The sequence below is a fragment of the Miniopterus natalensis genome, chromosome 18 (assembly GCF_054644295.1).
Source record: "Miniopterus natalensis isolate mMinNat1 chromosome 18, mMinNat1.hap1, whole genome shotgun sequence".
Classification (NCBI taxonomy): domain Eukaryota; kingdom Metazoa; phylum Chordata; class Mammalia; order Chiroptera; family Miniopteridae; genus Miniopterus; species Miniopterus natalensis.
The window spans coordinates 34,203,501-34,221,256 of NC_142098.1; the positions used below are offsets into that span (position 1 = coordinate 34,203,501).

At 51.0% G+C, this 17,756-nt stretch overlaps 1 protein-coding gene and 1 pseudogene across 1 annotated transcript; both read left to right on the forward strand.

The window, feature by feature from the left end:
- The first annotated feature begins 1,286 nt into the window (after nucleotides 1-1,286).
- On the forward strand, nucleotides 1,287-14,756 carry ACP7 (acid phosphatase 7, tartrate resistant (putative)). The gene is made up of 12 exons (XM_016222365.2): nucleotides 1,287-1,407; nucleotides 6,799-6,999; nucleotides 7,302-7,484; nucleotides 8,365-8,488; nucleotides 8,716-8,778; nucleotides 8,880-8,994; nucleotides 9,098-9,205; nucleotides 9,296-9,353; nucleotides 9,442-9,509; nucleotides 9,593-9,664; nucleotides 12,619-12,756; nucleotides 13,861-14,756. The coding sequence occupies exons 1-12, from the start codon at nucleotides 1,287-1,289 to the stop codon at nucleotides 13,924-13,926; spliced, it is 1,317 nt and encodes a 438-aa protein (XP_016077851.2). The 3' UTR covers nucleotides 13,927-14,756.
- A 2,901-nt stretch (nucleotides 14,757-17,657) lies between these two features.
- On the forward strand, nucleotides 17,658-17,756 carry LOC148091055 (U6 spliceosomal RNA; annotated as a pseudogene).

Here is a 17,756-nt window from a genome sequence, read left to right on the forward strand (position 1 = left end):
CCGCAGTTGTGGGGTGGGGCGCCTGGGGGACGGCGCAGCCTTACCGTCCCGGCGCTCACCTGGTGGCCGGCTTGGAGGCGGCGGCAGTGGCGGTGGCGGCGTAGCAAATCTTTCTGGGTCTCCCTTCTCACGCCCCGCCCTGGGGGCGGGGGGGGGGGCGGTGGGCGTGAGGCGCCCAGGACCGGCCGGACCTGTGGGACCCGGGGCCCCGGCTGTCTGCGGCGCCTGTCACCTGGAGAAGGCAGGTCCTTCCGGGGGCTGGGACGGCTGTGGGCGGCGGGATGCCTCGGCCCGAGCCTGCAAACTCATAAATACCGCAGGCACACTGGTGGCCGGAGACGCGCGCGGGCAGCTGGCGCCCTCGAGGGTGAGCCGGGGACCGGGAGGGCGCCCCCGCCCCAGCTCGCGGCTGTGCCCCGGCAGGTCCTCGGGGAGCTGGAGACCTAACTGGAGCCGGCAGGGAAGGGCTGCGGAGGAGGCGGGTGGGTATGCAGGTGGAGATGGGGTGGGGATGGAGATTGGGGTCCCAGAGGCGGGATGGGATGCTGGTGGGGGGGTGGCAGAGGGGACGGGGCGCTCCGAGCAGGGTGGACCTGGGGACGGGATGGAGGGTCGAGGTCACCAAGGCCAAAATGGGCGCGGAAGGACGGGGTCCCCGAGGGCTGGGCGGATGCCAGGGATGCAGGGAATCGGGCAGAAGAAACTGGGGTCACTAGAAGCAGGATGGAATGCTGGGGGTGGGGTTGCCAAAGGGAACTTCCTGATGAGCCCCTCCCCCCCCACCTCTTGTGCTGGGAGTGAGCTGCGGCCGAGCCAGGGCTCGAGCCCGGGGCCAGGTCCCAACCTGGGCTCCATCACCTCGGAGCCGTGCACCTGAATCACTGGGTTGCTAATTCTCCTAACCTGTGATAAGGGCTGCGGCTCGCGGTGCCACCGCCCGCAGGAATGCTGCGAGGCTCCCCCGAGCTAATCTATGCAAAGTGCTCAGGCCCAGGGAGGCCCAGGGAGGCTCCGAGAGGCCCAGGGAGGCCCAGGGAGGCTCCGAGAGGCTGGCTGCTCCTGCTCCTTAGAGACCAGTTTTTGTTTGTTTGCTCTCCAGCATCTGGGTAACCAGCCCCTGGAAGACCTCCCCTCCACCCGCCACGCTCCTGGTGACATCCTGAGGTCGCCTGGTCCACCTGCACTCTCCACTCTCCCAGCCCCTCCTACTGTCCCTGAGGGGCTCTGACCTTCTGCGGCCCCCAGTCCCCTTCCCCTCCCCTCCCCCTCGCTGCCCCGCCCCCACCATGTGCTCCTTTCATCCATGCTGGTTCTGTTGCTCTCTGCTGCTGTTTTTCTCCCTGGGAGTCCAGGGGATCCCAAAGGATCCCAGCGCTGCCCCGGAGCAAGTCCACCTGTCCTACTCCGGTAAGTGTCTGTGACCCCTCCCAGGGCATTTCCCAGCGAAGCCCATTGGGTTGCGGGCTCAGGAATCCCACCCTGGTTGCTGGCTCTTCCTGAGCCTCAGTTGTCTGGCTCTGTTAAATGGGGATTACAAGCAGTGGTGCATCTGGCTGTGTGGGATGATCCTGGTGCCCAGCCTGTAGTAAGTGCTCTCCAGAGGGGGCTGCTATTGCTCTTGCTCATTGTGTCCCCATAAAGCTGCCTCCTGATCCCTGATCATGAGGTGGTGGTGCCCTGGGTATTGAGACCTTGGACCATGGACCCTTTGCACCCACACTCCCGGGGTTTGAACCTCAGCTTTGCTAACTACCTGCTGTGTGACCTTGGGCAAGTGACTTAACTTCTCTGAACCATGGGATAATAGTGTGACTTCATAGCGAGCAATAAATGAGATGTTACCTGTGAAGTGGCTTGGTGTGTAGCAGGCTGTGTGTGATCCAGAGATCATAGCTGTCCTGTGGCCCACAAAAATGACAGTCACATGTGTTTGTCTCAGGGCCCCTTAGAGCAGCTAAAGGTACTGAGAACCTCAAAGAGCTTTACTTTATGTGAGTTGTATCCATAGCATTTGCCATATTAGAAACCAAAACTGAGGCATTTGGAAATATTTATTGTCATTGAAAATGCACAAGAATAAACCCACTCTGCATTAAGGTAAATGACATTTTTCATGAAAAATAACCACTGTACAGAGAGAAGAAATCTAATGAGAAGAGTGGCCTTGAGTTACATCTTTTTAAGTCACTTTAATGTCTGGAGACCGCTAGGCCCTCCTCACACTTGCTGCTGCCTCAGTCTGTTTCAATATGCTGCTCTGGAGGATACATACGGAGATTTGGTCTCACACAGACATGTGGTTGAAACAGAAGAGGATTTTAAAAGGGGTTTCAAATAATTGTGGCTATTTCTTTTTGCACCACAACTCAACCCTTCCTCCCTCCCTCCCTCCCTCCCTCCCTCCCTCCCTCCCTCCTTCCCTTCCTTCTTTCCCTTCCTTCCTTCCCTCCCTTCCTAATTATTTTAGCTTTTTATTTTGAAATAATTCTAGACTTACAGAAAAGTTGCAAAGATAGTACAGTTCCTGTACATCCTTCACCCAGCTTCCCTTAATGTTAATCTCTTATGCATCCATGGTACCATTGCCAAGCTAAGAAATTAACATTAGTATCATATTACTAAGTCATGGATTTATTTTTATTTTTTGTTTTTTGGATTTTACTGGTTTTTGCACTGATGTCTTTATTCTAATCCAGGATCCACCACGTGTCTAGTCCCCTCCTATTTGGGTCTCTTCCTCAATTTTTCTTCATTTTTTGTGTCGTTGACACTTTGAAGGAAGACAGCTTCTTATTAGTTGCATTGTGGAATCGGAAACTGCGTGAATGAACTGGCTTTGGCACTTGCTGACCCAGTGACCTTGGACCAGACACTTTGCCTGGAGACCTCTGTAAAAGGGACAACAATAAAATCCGTCTCACGGAGCTGCTGTGAAAATCCAGAGATCACAGCTGTCCTGTGGCCCACAAAAATGACGGTAGCGAATATACTCTTTGACTAAGTGCTTCAGATAGGTAACTCAATTAACCTTATTTTGGACCTTAAGCTGTAGGTACTGTTGTTACTCCCATTATACGAAAGAGTAAACTGAGGCTCATAGAGATGAAGAGCCTGACCCAAGCTCACACAACCTGGAATTTGAACCCAAGCAATTCAAGAGCCATGGTATTTGTTCTAAAACTTTAAGTTTTGTATGAATTTCAGATTTAACAAATTTTGCAAAAATATGACAGTTTCTATATCCCCCTTTTCCAGTCTCTTCTAATGTTAACATCTTACCTAACCAGGGCACTGTTGTTTATACCAGTCACATTAGTGCAATGTTATTAACTAAACTGCAGATTTTGTTTGGACTTCACCAGTTTTTCCATTGATTTAATTATTTAACATTTAGTTTTCATGTCTCCTTAGTCTCCTCCAATCTCCAGTTTCTCAGTCTTTCCTTACCTTTTGTGATTTTGACATTTTTGAGTACTGAGCAGTTATTTGTAGGATATCCCTCATGTTGGGTTTGTCTGATACTTTTCATGACTGGAACTAAGTTATGTGTCTTTCTGGCAAAATGACAAAGATGGGATGTCGTGTCCTTCCTAATGCCTGATGGTGACATGGCTTATGGCTGTTACTGATGATGTTGACCGTCAATGCTTAGTTCCTGGGTTTCTCCATCGCACAGTTTTTGTTCTTTAAATATCCTGGGGAAGATTCCTTGAGACTACAAAAATCGTGTTTCTTTGGAAACTTTTGCCCACTAATATTAGTACCCATCGGTGAATCTTGTCTGCAAAAATTATTAGTGTGATGTTCGCCTACTTGTGATTTTGTAATCTCCTAATTCTCTCTTTCCATCTAATTCAAATTTTACTCTAAGGAAAGGCTGTCCCTCCCTCCTCCATTTATTCATTTACTCGATTACTCATTTATCTCACAGGTGTTTATTCCATGGGTTAAAATCCTGTACTATCGTTATTTTGTGGCTCAACTTGTCCCTGACCTGGTCTTTTGCAATTCCTTCAGATTGGCTTCTGTGTTCTTTTAACAAAACCCCATCATTTTCTGAGCACTTCTTCACTATCTGGCCCCACAAATCATTCCAGGCTCATCCTGGATATTTCCTGCCCAGCTCTGGAATCGACAGCTTCTCCAGAGAGCCCTGATTCCTTCCATTGGAGAATGGGTAATTAGAAACCAAGATCTGAGCACTAGGTGCGCTCATTGCTACTGAGGAGACCTGTTTCTTGGCCCTCACAAATGGAGCTAGGCCACACGTGTGTACGTTTATAAGCACATGCCACGTCTGTGTTCTGTCTTTCTGTATATATATTAAATACCATGGGATCGTACCGATACCTGCGATTTCAGTCCACCTTCAAGGGTTTACTTTTGCCTTCTTTCGTTGTTTGTAACCCTTTTCTCCAACGCCGAAGACCCAGCTCAATACGCTGTCTACAACACACTTACCTAATTGCTCCGTGCTAGTATAGGCATGAAATGGTTTCGGAACTGTTCATCCGCATCCCTGGAGAACACCTACTGGATGACGGCACTTATGTGCAATAATTTTTCTCTGTTATCGTACAGTGCCCAGTCAAGACCTATTTCCCAAGGTTACTTTCCTTCCCCACCCCTTCAGCACGGTTACTTTATTCATTTTTTTAAAAATAGTTATATCCATTTGTTAGTGTTTATATTCCATGCTAGCTTCTCCCCACATCCTGGGTAGTTTTGTTAGTTCATTTTTCATTTGTATGAAGGAGATATGAAACATGGCTATAGTTCTAGGAGTCAGAATTTTTATACAAAAAAGATAGACTCAGAGAGGCATCCTCCCTCCTCATTCCCACTACCCCATTTCTCCTTTTTTCTACCTCTTTCTTTCCCATCGGTGGATGGGAAAAGAAACTAATGAAACTAATCCACCTCATGAAACTAATCCATCTCTTTAGTTTCTGGTATATCCTCCCTGTATTTCTTTTGTACAAACAGGCGTATCCTCGTGTATTTTCTTATATCTTCTTCCATGAAGAGTAGCTGACTCTATATGCTCTTGTATAGTTTACTTTTTTAATTTAACTGTTTGTACTGGACATCATTCCATATCCTAGAGTTCATAGAGCTTGTCTTCTTTCTTTTTGACAGCTGCATAGTGCTCCACTGTATGCACATTGTAGAGTTTTATTCAGTCATTCTCCTAGGTATGGTCGTTTCTGATGTTTCTGGTATTTTGCCATTGCTCACAGTGAGGTCATGAGTAACCTTGTGCACGTGCGTTCCACTGCATGCACGCTGCAGAGTTTTATTCAGTCATTCTCCTAGGTATGGTCGTTTCTGATGTTTCTGGTATTTTGCCATTGCTCACAGTGAGGTCATGAGTAACCTTGTGCACGTGCGTTCCACTGCATGCACGCTGCAGAGTTTTATTCAGTCATTCTCCTAGGTATGGTCGTTTCTGATGTTTCTGGTATTTTGCCATTGCTCACAGTGAGGTCATGAGTAATCTTGTGCACGTGCGTTTTCATGTTGCTGGAGGAAGAACCCTTGCTCTTAACATTGCATTATACCTCATGATATTTTTTATATATTTTTATTGATTTTAGAGAAAGAGGAAGGGAGAGGGAGAGAAAGGTAGAAACATCAACGAGAGAGAAACATCAACACTGGTTGGCTACCCCTGTACGCCCCCCACGGGGAATGGAGTCTGCAATGGGCATGTGCCCTGACTGGGAATCGCACCAACAACTTCCTGGTTGCAAGGGTTGATGCTCAACCACTGAGCCACACCGGCCAGGCCCTCATGATATTTTTAAAACCTTGATTTGGTTACTAACATTTAAGAATTTGGAGCAATCACTTAGAAGTCTGGATTTGTATATCTACCTATATATGCTCCTGGAGACATAAAAACCTCCATATAAAGATTTGATTTAGGGACTGACAGATTTGGTGGCACTGGGCCTGCTTCCTGCATGGCAGGTATCCTCAGAGCTGAGTGATGGCTGCCCCTTTTAGACCATGCAAGGTCTGCAGTTTGCCACCCCCCACGCAACTCCCTACTGCCTAACTCTTTACAGCTGGCCTTTTCCCTCATTTATGTTACCTAGCTGGCCTCTAGACATCTGATCACCCTTAATGATCATGTATGTAAAATGTTTGGCACAAGGCCTGCACATAGTAAGTAATAATAATAATAATATCCATTCACTCATAGAACCCTAACTGTGCTAGGGACTGTTTCAAGTGCTTTACTTATATTTATTTATTTATTTATTTATTTATTTATTTATTTTATTTTATTTTTTTTAATATTTTTTTAATTGATTTCAGAGAGAGGAAGGGAGAAGTAAAGAGAGAAACATCAGTGATGAGAGAGAATCACTGATCGGCTGCCTCCTGCACTCCCCCCTACTGGGGATCAAGCCCAAAACCCAGGCATATTCCCTGACCAGGAATCAAACTGTGACCTCCTGGTTCATGGGTTGACCACTGAGCCACATCAGCCAGGCTTTACTTATATTTATTAATCTATGCCTCATAACAACTCCATAGAGTAGATACTATTATTATTCCATTTGACAGATAAGGAAACTGAGGCTCAGAGAGGCAGTGACTTGCCCAAGGAAAACACAGATTGGAAATGGCAGAGCTGGGATTGAACTTGGGAAGTTCCACAGACTTTGTCCTTAACTAATGAGTCTTCAGGAGCTGTTAATCATTGCCTCCCCCTCTGCCCCCCCGCACATCCCTCCCTGCCCTGCCCAGGCCTCACTGCCCAGCCCCACTGTGTTCCTTTCTGCCCAGGTGAGCCAGGCTCCATGACTGTCACCTGGACCACGTGGGTCCCAACCAGCTCTGAAGTACAGTTCGGGCTGCAGTTATCCGGGCCCCTGCCCCTCCAGGCCCAGGGCACCTTCAGCCCCTTTGTGGACGGGGGCATTCTCCGGCGGAAGCTCTACATCCACCGCGTCACGCTGCGGGGGCTGCTGCCGGGGGTCCAGTATGGTGAGAGGGGTCCCAGGCCCAGGTGAGGGGGGAATGGAAAGAGGAGTGGGGTATGGATTAGAAGCTGCCACTGGCAGGCGGCTTAGGCTGGCTGGTAACGCCTCTGCTTATCTGCAAGCCTATTATCTGAGACCCTGGGATAAAAATGGAAGGTGCTGGGGACCTGGGGTGAGATGGACAGAAGGGGCATGGGTCAGACCTCTTCAACTCCCTACCTCCTCCCCCTACTAAATGAAAATGGGTGGGGGCGGAGGAGACATACTTGGGGCCCCCAGCTGACTGTGGCCTTTCCCTCCCCCCAGTTTACCGCTGTGGCAGTACTAGGGGCTGGAGCCGTCGGTTCCGCTTCAGGGCCCTAAGGAATGGGCCCCACTGGAGCCCACGTCTGGCTGTGTTTGGGGACATGGGGACAGACAACCCGAAGTCCCTACCCCGGCTGCGCAGGGACACTCAGCAGGGCATGTACGATGCTGTTCTCCATGTGGGTGAGGCATTGGCAAGGGTGTGCCTGGAGGTATGAGGGGGGGGAGCTTGCTGGGAAGCAAAGCCAGGACAGTGGAGGGGCCTGGGGCAGGGGCCGGTGTGGTTCTGAAAGGACTGGGGATGAGACTGGCCGTGGAGATAGTGTCTGGTTGCTGGACAGCCCAGATTAAATCCCAGCTCCCCTCCCTTAGAGCTACGTGCACTGGTTATCTCCTCTGAGTTATCAGAGCTAAGACGAGTTCAGAATTCATAGGACTGTTGTGATGACTAAGTTGACACTACCTGGAATGTTGTAAGTGTCAGTTATTACCATGCTGTTGCGACTCGAGGGAACAGGAGCCAGATGGGAGGTGAAGATTGGGGCTGCTATGGTTCAAAGCCACAGTCTCTGGAAGTAGACTCCTAGGGTTGATTCCTGAATCTTCACTAACCCGCTCTGTGACCTTGGGGCAAGCACTTAACCTCTCTGGGCCTCAGTTTTTCCACCTGAAATGGGATAATAACAATAACACCCACCTCAGAGGGTGTTTTAAAGATTCAGATGATGAAGCATGTAAAGCATCTGGAACTGGAACTGGTGTAAAACCAGTACCAGACTACATTAGGCTTAATGGTGTTGCTCCAGGAGGGCTCAGCATGGTGCAGGCAGAGATGGAGGCCGCTGTGATCAGAGCACAGGGGACTAGCATGGTCCTGTGGGGGTCTCAGGGCCAGAGGTTCAGGAAACACTTCAAGTGGGCGTGAAGTACGGATCAGAGAACTGGGACGGCTTGGAGGCAGAGGTTGCCCAGCCCACACCTGAGCAATCAGGTCTCTCAATTCTGGTGAAAGCAGAGCTGGGTCTGGGTCCTCACTCTCCCTGCCCCCTCTGGTCCCCCCCAGGAGACTTTGCCTACAACATGGATCAGGACAATGCTCGCGTTGGTGACGAGTTCATGCGGCTCATCGAACCTGTGGCTGCCAGCCTCCCGTACATGACGTGCCCAGGGAATCATGAGGAGCGCTAGTGAGGACCAGGGGCTTCGGGGTGGGCCCAGGCGCGGCCAGTGAGAACAGACGTGTCCTTCTTAGTGTCTCACCTTAGTCCCTCATGCTTCAGCAGCCCATGTGTGGTAGTGAGAGGAAAGGAGAGGAGGGATGGGTGGGAGCCAGACTTGACCTCAGGGTCCTCGGGAGATGGGGTGGGCAGGGCACCCAGGCCCTCCCCCCACCCTTTCACTTCCTTTTCTCCAGCAACTTCTCTAACTACAAGGCTCGCTTCAGCATGCCGGGGAACAACGAGGGGCTGTGGTACAGGTAACCTGGGGAGCGGAGGGCTGGGGGGCTGACTTCCCTCCCCTGAAGAATGGGAGATGAGCGCAGACCCCATCTCTGATCCATGCCCTTTGACCCCTCAGCTGGGACCTGGGCCCTGCGCATATCATCTCCTTCTCCACCGAGGTCTATTTCTACCTCCATTACGGCAAACACATGGTAGAGAGTCAGTTTCACTGGCTGGAGAGAGACCTCCAGGTAACCTGGGTGGGGGTCCCCCATCACCTCTTGGCCCTGCCTCCCCTCCCCGCCTCTCCCCTCCCCACCCACCCTCTCCTCTCACTTGGGGCCTTCTCTCCAGAAAGCCAATAAGAACAGGGCAGCTCGGCCGTGGATCATCACCATGGGTCACCGGCCCATGTACTGCTCCAACGCCGATGTGGATGACTGCACGTGGCATGAAAGCAGGGTGAAGACCCTCCCCAGGGCAGGGTGCTGGGAGCCAGGTGGGGGTCTGCCTGAGTCACTCCCTCACTCCTTGTCCCCCCCACCCCCCCAGGTTCGAAAAGGCCTCTACGGCAAGTTATTTGGATTAGAGGATCTTTTCTACAAATACGGTAAGTGACTGGGGGGGGGCAGTCCCCATCTCCAGTTCCCACCCTCCACCTGCATTCAGGGGCCTGATCCCCACTTGCTCTGTCTCAGGAGTCGACCTGCAGCTGTGGGCTCATGAGCACTCATATGAACGGCTGTGGCCAATTTACAACTACCAGGTGAGGCCCAGGGAGGCCGAGGGCTGTCAGACCCTCTGTTCTGGTCTGGTATGACTCACCCCTCTCCTTTGCCCCCTTCCCAGGTATTTAACGGCAGCCAAGAGATGCCCTACACCAACCCTCGAGGCCCTGTACACATCATCACAGGATCCGCTGTGAGCAGGGCGGGGAAGGGTGCCTCTGGCTTCCCTCTTCTTGCTCTTTATTGAGGGTCAAACTTGTGCCAGCCGGGGTTCTGTGTGCTTCATATGACCACTCTCACTAACTCAACCCTAGAGCTTATGTACACCTAGCAACATGCCCATTGTACAGGTGTGAAAACAGAGGTTCAGGCAGTAAAATCCTCATTCGAAGTCACAAGTTCAATAGGTGGCAGGGGTTGTGGGTGCTCGCCCTGGGTCGACTGATGGATTCCTGGGCAGAGGGCTTGTTGTTATTATTCTTGTAACTAAACTCCAGACTTTATTCACATTTCACCCCCTTTCTCACCAATGGCCTATTTCTTTCCCAGAAGCCCACATTGTATTTAGATGTCTTCTTAGTTTCCTCCAACCCGGGACAGTTCCTCAGTCTATCCTGTCTTTCATCCTTCACATATTTGCAGACCTTGTGTTTTGCAGAATGCCCTCAGTTTAGGTTTATTTGACATTCTCTCGGGCTGAGACTTGGGTTATGCATTTTGGGCAAGACGATCACAGCAGTGATGTCGAGTCCCCTCAGCGCATCATTCCAGGGTGTACGTGATGCAAGAGTGTCTCTCCCCTGGAGGTGTTTTTCTGAATCACCAGCTTAAGGAGGTGTCTGCCGGGCTCTCCACCATAAAGTTATTATAACTTCCCTTTTAAGTAATAAATATCTTGTGGGAGATCCTTTTAGACCATGCAAATGTCCTGTTTCTCCTCAAGTTTCACCCATGAATTTTCGACTGGCAGTAGGTCTTGCCTGCAACAGTGAACACTGTGGTGTTCTCCTGGGAGCTTCTACTTCCCTCACTCCTGGGCTTATTAGAAGCCTCTTGCAAGGAAGAGCTGTCCCTCTGCCGCCTTTATTTGGTTGGTTAGTTATTGATCTATACTGATGTGGACTCATGGGGAATTATTTTATTCTGTGGGCTATGATCCAATGCTTTTGTCTATGTTGATGCTCAGGGTGCTTGCTCTGGCCCCTGGGAACTCTTCAGGTCGGTCCCCTGCCCCTTCCATGTGCGCACTTCCTTACTCTTTGGCACTGCAAGGTGCTCGGCATCTTCCTGTGGTTTCCTTGCCCCCACCTCAGAATCAATCACTTCTGCAAGCAGAGAAGGCTCATTTATTATTATTATTTTTTAATCTTCACCCAAGAATATTTTTTCCATTGTTTTTGAGAGAGAGTGGAAAGGAGAGAGAGAGAAACATTGACGTGAGAGAGATACATCGATTGGTGGCCTCCCTTATGTGCCCTGACTGAGGCTGGGGATCGAGACTACAGCCGAGGTAGGTGTCCTTGACTGGAATCGGACCCGAGACCCTTCAAGGTGCAGGCTGACACTCTAACCACTGATCCAAACTGGCGAGGCCTAACCACACTTGTTTTAATCTCTCTGTCTCTCTCTCTGTATATATTTTTTAATTATTATTTTCAGATCCAATGAAGAGTAAGTTGCAGAAGTTATGCCCTTTCCCCCCTCTGTCCGTATTTCCTAAAAAACAAGGACATTATCTTATCTCTTATCTACAGTATAATCAAATTCAAGTAGTTAACCTTGATAATATGCCATTATTATCTACAGATCTCATTCCGATTTAGCCAGTTGTCCCATTCATGTCCTTTAAATCAAAGCAAAGAATTTTTTTTCTGGCCCAGGATCCAGTCTAAGATCACATGTTCTATTTTGGTGTCTTGTCTCTTGCACTTCTTTAATCAGAAACATTTCCCCACTCCGTCTTCATTCTTCCTGACCTTGAAAATTTTGAAGAGTACAGCAAAATCGTGCAGAATATCCCTCAGTTTGGGTTTGTTTGATGTTTGCTCAGATTAGATGGAAGTTAACACCTTTGTGGTAAAAATACACAAAAATGATACCATGTTCTCTCTCAGGGCATCCTCCCAGGAGGCACGTGGTATCTCTTTAAGCCTCAGTTTCCCATGTGGATGTGGTAGGGATCTGTCTCATTACTGATGTTCACTCTGATCGCTTGGTTAAGGTGGTGTCTGCGGCCTCTCCACCATAGTTACTCGCTTCCCTTTTACAATTAACAGGTAGGTGTCTCCTGGAGAGATACTTTGAGGCTATGCAAATATCCTCTTACACCTCAGACTTTGACCACTAGTTTTACCATCTATTGGTAATAATTCTTGCTTCAATCAGTTATTATCATGGGGGCTGCAAAACGGTGATTTTTTGCGCTCCCTCATTCGCTGGCATATTCTCCTGTAAGGATGAGCACTGCCTCTGCCCCTGGCATTGGTGATTTTAAAAAGTCTACTTGGAGTGTCTACTGTGCAGCGAGGGCTGAGACCCCCCGATTTCTTCTATCCTGCAATTGTGTTTTCCCTTTAATGACGTGTCCTGGCCTCTTTCTGTATTATGCTGCTTTGTGATGCTTGTGCTACAACCTACTTAACTGATGGGCATTTGGGTGGCTTCCAGCTCATGGCTTTCACAGAAAATGCTGCTGTGGACAGTCTCATATGGCCATGCACTTTCTAGAAGGCCTGGGTACAGGAAGCCTGGCTGGGTGAAAACACTCAAGTGTGAGCATTATCGAGGTCAAGTCTTTTTTTTTTTTTAAATATATCTTTATTGATTTCAGAGGGGAAGGGAGAGGGAGAGAGAGAGAGAGAAACATCAATGATGAGAGTCCTTGATCGGCTGCCTCCTTTACGCCCCAGACTGGGGATCGAGCCCGCAACCCGGGCATGTGCCCTGACCGGGAATCGAACCTCAATTTCCTGGATCCTAAGTTGATGCTAAATCGCTGAGCCACACCTGGCTGGGCTTGAGGTCAAGTCTTAACTGACTTTGTCTTCCTTGGGGACAGCAGGGTCCTGGCTGGCAGGTTGTTTCTGCTCCTCTGCGGGTCCTCCACCTGCCCCAGCCCCCCCGGGTCTGAACGGTTGTCCCCCGCAGGGCTGCGAGGAGCGACTGACCCGCTTCACCCTCTTCCCTCGGCCTTGGAGTGCCGTGCGGGTGAAGGAGTACGGCTACACGCGGCTACACATCCTCAACGGGACCCACGTCCACATCCAGCAGGTGTCCGATGACCAGGTCAGTGAGGGTGCCCGCGTCACCAGCCTGAGTGGCCAGGCTCAGCGTGCTCTGGAGCCGAGGATTCTGGAGCCAGGGATCCTGCCTCTGCTACTTACCAGCTAGGTGACCTCAAGCAACTTCATTTTGAGCCACAGTTTTCCCATCTGCCAAATGGAGACGTTTCATAGTTTCTACCTCACAGGATTATATGGGGGTTAAGTTAATTATTATATATAAAGTGCTTAGAACAGCTTCTAAAATGTGGTAAATTCTGTAGCTATTTATCAACATGAAGCAAAGGGAAAAAAAAGCTGGATGCTGGGAGGTGGGTAAGGGAAGCCAATACCACGTGGGTGGTCCAGGTGGCTTAAGGTTCAGTGGACCCAAATAAGCATGGCACACATTTCTTTATTTTTGCCATTGTAATTTGAAAATAATGATAATCACTATGATTTGTTGAGCACCTATTATGTACCAGATGCTGGGCTAGACACTATATATATTTAGTAGCACTTTAATCACAACAGTGCCATGGAGAGGATTTTCTTTCCATTTTACAGATGAGAGAACTGAGGCTCCGAGAGAGGAAGTAATTTTCCCCGGGGTCACACAGCCGGGGGGTGGCAAACCTGGGATCTGACCCCAAAGACCATGCTCTTTTTGTTACAAGTAATTACCATTTGTTGAGTGGCACATGCACCAGGGCTGGGCCTTTGTGTGTATTATTTTTTTCAGTCCTCCCTGTTTATAGAGCATGGAAGTTCGGCTCAGAGTCGGTTCATGTGCTTAAGGCCACACACAGGGTGGCTGCACTGGGATTAAAGCCAGGTTTGTCTGACTCCAGGGTTTGCGTTCCAATAGCAAGAACCTATATGTACACAGGCCTTGCCAAGTGCCCTTTCCAAATAGCTCACCTCATTCCCACAACACCTATGAGACAGGTACTACTACTATCATCCCCACCTTGCAGATAAGGGAAATGGAGGAATGGAGGCTCAGAGAGATCTGGCAACTTGCCCGAAGTCACACAGCACATCAGAGGCAAACCTGGAATTTATACACAGGCTACCTGGCGCCAGAGTCTAGGCTTTCAGTCCTTATGTCTGTTTTTGTTCCTTGTAGGATGGGAAGATTGTGGATGACGTGTGGGTGGTGAGACCCCTGCTCCACCGGATGATGTACCTCTAGGGATGGGGCAGCTCAGAGCCTTGCCACCTTGGCTTGTATAACCGGACACTACCCAGGCCCAGCTGGGGGGTCAGGGCGGGCCTCGACTCCCCTGCCTTCCTGAGGGCCCCTGTGGGTGAACGCAGCCCTGAGGGAGCTGGGCAGCTCTCCCCTCCTGGAGAGGTGGGGGGTCCTGGGGCTGTGTTGGAGGGCAGTTGTGGACAGACAGACACACAGGTGGGTGGCACCGCCCTGCCCTGCTGCATAGCACTGACTGGGCGGGGTGCCCACAGGGCCTCGGGAATAAAGAGGCTTATGGCTGCGGTTCCGGGGACTCTGCACTTCTGCTGGGGATGCCCGCTGGGGCGCCCCCCATGGTGCTTGTGGGGGGCGAGAGGCATCGCCAGCCCCAAGTGGGCAAGGTGGGCACGGCTGTCATGACACCACTGTCCAGCAGGTGGCAACAGTGACTTTCTCCCCCTAGGCCAGCCCTCAGTGCGCCAAAAGCCAAAAAGTGCTAAGGACTGTCTGTCCCTTTGTGCCACAGTGTCCCAGCCTGGCACTGCCTTATCCTGGAAGCTGAGAAGTGCTAACTCGCCCGCCTCCCAGCTGGGGTGGCAGATAAGCCTTAGGTGCTCACAGCCCTGCGTTTGCCCCCCCTTTTCCCTCCTTCCCGTTTCCCATCTTCCTTTCATTTATTGACTGTTATTTATTCAGCACCTACCATGTGCCAGACCCTGTTCTCAGTACTGGGAGACAGCCATGAACAGGATAGAGACCTCTGCCCTAGTGGAGCTGACATTCTATCCAGGTGACAGACTGTAAACCCAATAAATAAGTAAAATATATAATGGTGTCACTGTTTAGTGATAAGTGCTCCGAAAAAGCAGGGAAAAGGAGGGAGAGTAGGGGAGGATGTCTGAGGCAGGAGCCACACGAGGAACCACGTGGCCAGTGTTCGGGCAGAGAAACAGCCAATGCAAAGGTCCTGAGACAGAAATGTGCCTACCCTGTCAGAGGATCAGTGGGGAGGCCAGTGTGCCCAGAGCAGAGAGAATGAAGGAGAGATGGGGGCAGGGAGGTGATGGGGCAGGTTGTGTGGGGCCTTGTGGGCCACAGGGAGGACTTCCTCCTCTATCCTGAGTGAGATGGAGCCATGGGAGGGCTCCCCCGAGGAAGCCCAGGATTTCCAGCTCTGCTGACCTCACATCTGCTCTTCCACTATGTGGACACTGGCAGCCTCCTCATATCTATTCCCACCCACTCCCCTCGGCCCAAGGCACACTGGCTCCAGCAGTTTCTTCTTTTTAACCTTATTTTTATTGTTGACACTATTACAGATGTTCCCATCCCCCCCCTTTGCCCACTTCCACCCAGCCCCTGCCCCCCTTCCCTCTGGTCATCACCTCAAGGTTGTCTAGGGCTATGGATTGTGCATATATGTTCTTTAACTAATCCCTTCACCTTCCTTAAGCCAGTCCCGCTCCACCTCCCCTCTGATAGCCGTCAGTCTGTTCCATTTGTCCATGCCTCTGGTTCTGTTTTGTTCGTCAGTTTATCTTGAACCACTCCAAGCTCCTTCTCGCTGTGGGGCCTGTGTGACTGGGTCTTTGTCCTTTGAGTCCCCTCTCCCCTGCTCATCATCCCAGGCAGGCACCTTCTCAGCCTCAGGTCCCAGCCTTTCCTGACAACCCAGCTAAAAGAACCACAGTCACTCTGTCCCACCCTGTTTACTTCGGTTCTAGCTCTTAGCCTTGGACAATTCTCTCATTGATTTGTTAACTGCTCATTGTTAATCTGCCTGGCTGGGCTGGGGCTCTGTGAGGGCCCCAAGGCCATCTTGTTCATTCCTGGGTCTTTCACCTCCACCAACCCCTCCCAGACCTTTCTCGGACTGGGTTAGGATCCTGCCCCCCTCACCCATTTCAGCCCAGCCCTTTCTGGGCCGGCACTGTCTGGGGGTGGGTCTGTCTCCACCACTGGACTGTCAACCCTGGAGGGTGGTGTCTAAGGCTGATCCAGCCCAGCCCAGCCCAGTGCAAGATAGATGCTTAACAGATAGATACTTGTCGCCTTAATGAAGGCTGCCACATGCCAGGCGCCGGGCAACGCCAGGACAGTGGTGAGTCAGAGCCAGTCAGGCCATGTGGGAGCCCAAAGGCAGATGAGGAAACCTGGTTACCCAACATGGGTGACAAGCAATAAGAGAATGCCATGGAGGGATGCTCCAAGCCCATGAAGCCACCGGCTGGGGAGTCGTTCATGGCACAGTGCAGGCAGGCTGAGCAGGTGTCCGTGCGGCCTGGCGGTCTCTGCGCGCTGGGTGAGGTCCGAGAATGCCCGGGATATGGGGCCCACAGAGCAAAGGCCTGGACCGGGAGCCACACAGAAACTGGTTCCAGTCTCAGCTCTGCCACTTCCTGCGGGACGTGGAGCCACCAGCCCTCTCTAAACCTGTTTCTTCATCTGTAACAAAAGGATGATCCTACTCTGTGGGTTTGTCTTGGGATTAAATGAGTTGAGAGCCTTGGTCTGGTCCTCGACTGCTCTTTTGTTCATGCCCCACATTCAATTACCTAGTATGTTCTATTGGCTTTGTCTTTAAAAATCCATCGAGAATTTGTCTCCTTCTCCCACTTGCAAGACCCCCCACCCCCCGCTCCTGTGTGCCTTAGCTCTCACCTCCCGCTTGGTCTCCCAGCTCCTGTTCCTGCCTCCACACTCTGTTTGTCACATGCAGCAAAGGGACCTGTGGACACCTGCGTCAGATCATGTCGCTCCCTTGCCTGAGCCCTCTTGTGACTCCATCTCACTTGGGGTAAAAGCCAGTGTCCTCCCTGTGGCCCATCCCACACGACCTGCCCCCAGCACCTCCCTGCCCTCATGTCCCACCAGCTGCCCTCGCCCACTCTTCTTCAGCGACAGTGGCCTCAAGTCTACCAGGTTACCCTCCTGGGTTTGCACTGGCTGTTCCCCGGGCCTGGGACTCTGTCCCCACGCACTCACCTGGCTCCCCCCCCACTCCTTCAGGCCTCCGATCAAATCTCACGTTTTCAGTGAGGCCTTCTTTGCCACCCGTTTAAAAAGTGTTCCACCTCCCACCCCCTTTCCCTGCTTCATTTTCCTTCGGGCCATTCAGACTCTGTGACCTACTCTATGGATACATGTTTAATTACGTATTTATTTATGCTCCGTGAGAGCCAGGGCGCAGGGGATTCTGCAGCCCTGGCAGCCAACACATAGTAGTTGCACACTGCAGTTGTTTGAATGGATGGAAGCTCGCGGAAGGAAGGAAGGAAGGAAGGAAGGAAGGAAGGAAGGAAGGAAGGAAGGAAGGAAGGAAGGAAGGAAGGAAGGGAGGAGAAATACAGGTAAAATGCTTAACGCAGCAGGTGACAAATAGGGATGACAATGATTTAGGTGAACCAGATAAAGGCCCAACCCTTGGGGCTCCCACTGCTGGGTGCACAGGAGACAGGCACGAAGGGCTGATTGCGACACCTGTGATGTGTGACACGCACGGGAAGTGACAGGTTGCAGTGCCAGAGACTCAGGCTTCTGGGAGACAAAGCTAAGGCTTTCGGAGGCTACACAGAGGCCTAACAGGACTGAGATGAGCGCTCCCAGGAGCAGCAGCAGGGCCCAGGGGCAAGCAGGAGGTGGCCGATCGATGTCTCTCTCTCTCTCTGTCCCTCTCCCTTCCTCTCTCTCTAAAATCAGTAAAAACATATAGAAAAAAATACTATACTATTGTGCTCGCTTTGGCAGCACATTGCTAAAATTGGAATGATACAGAGATTAGCACAGCCCCGCCGAGGGTGGCACGCAGTCGTGAGGCGTTCCATATTTCT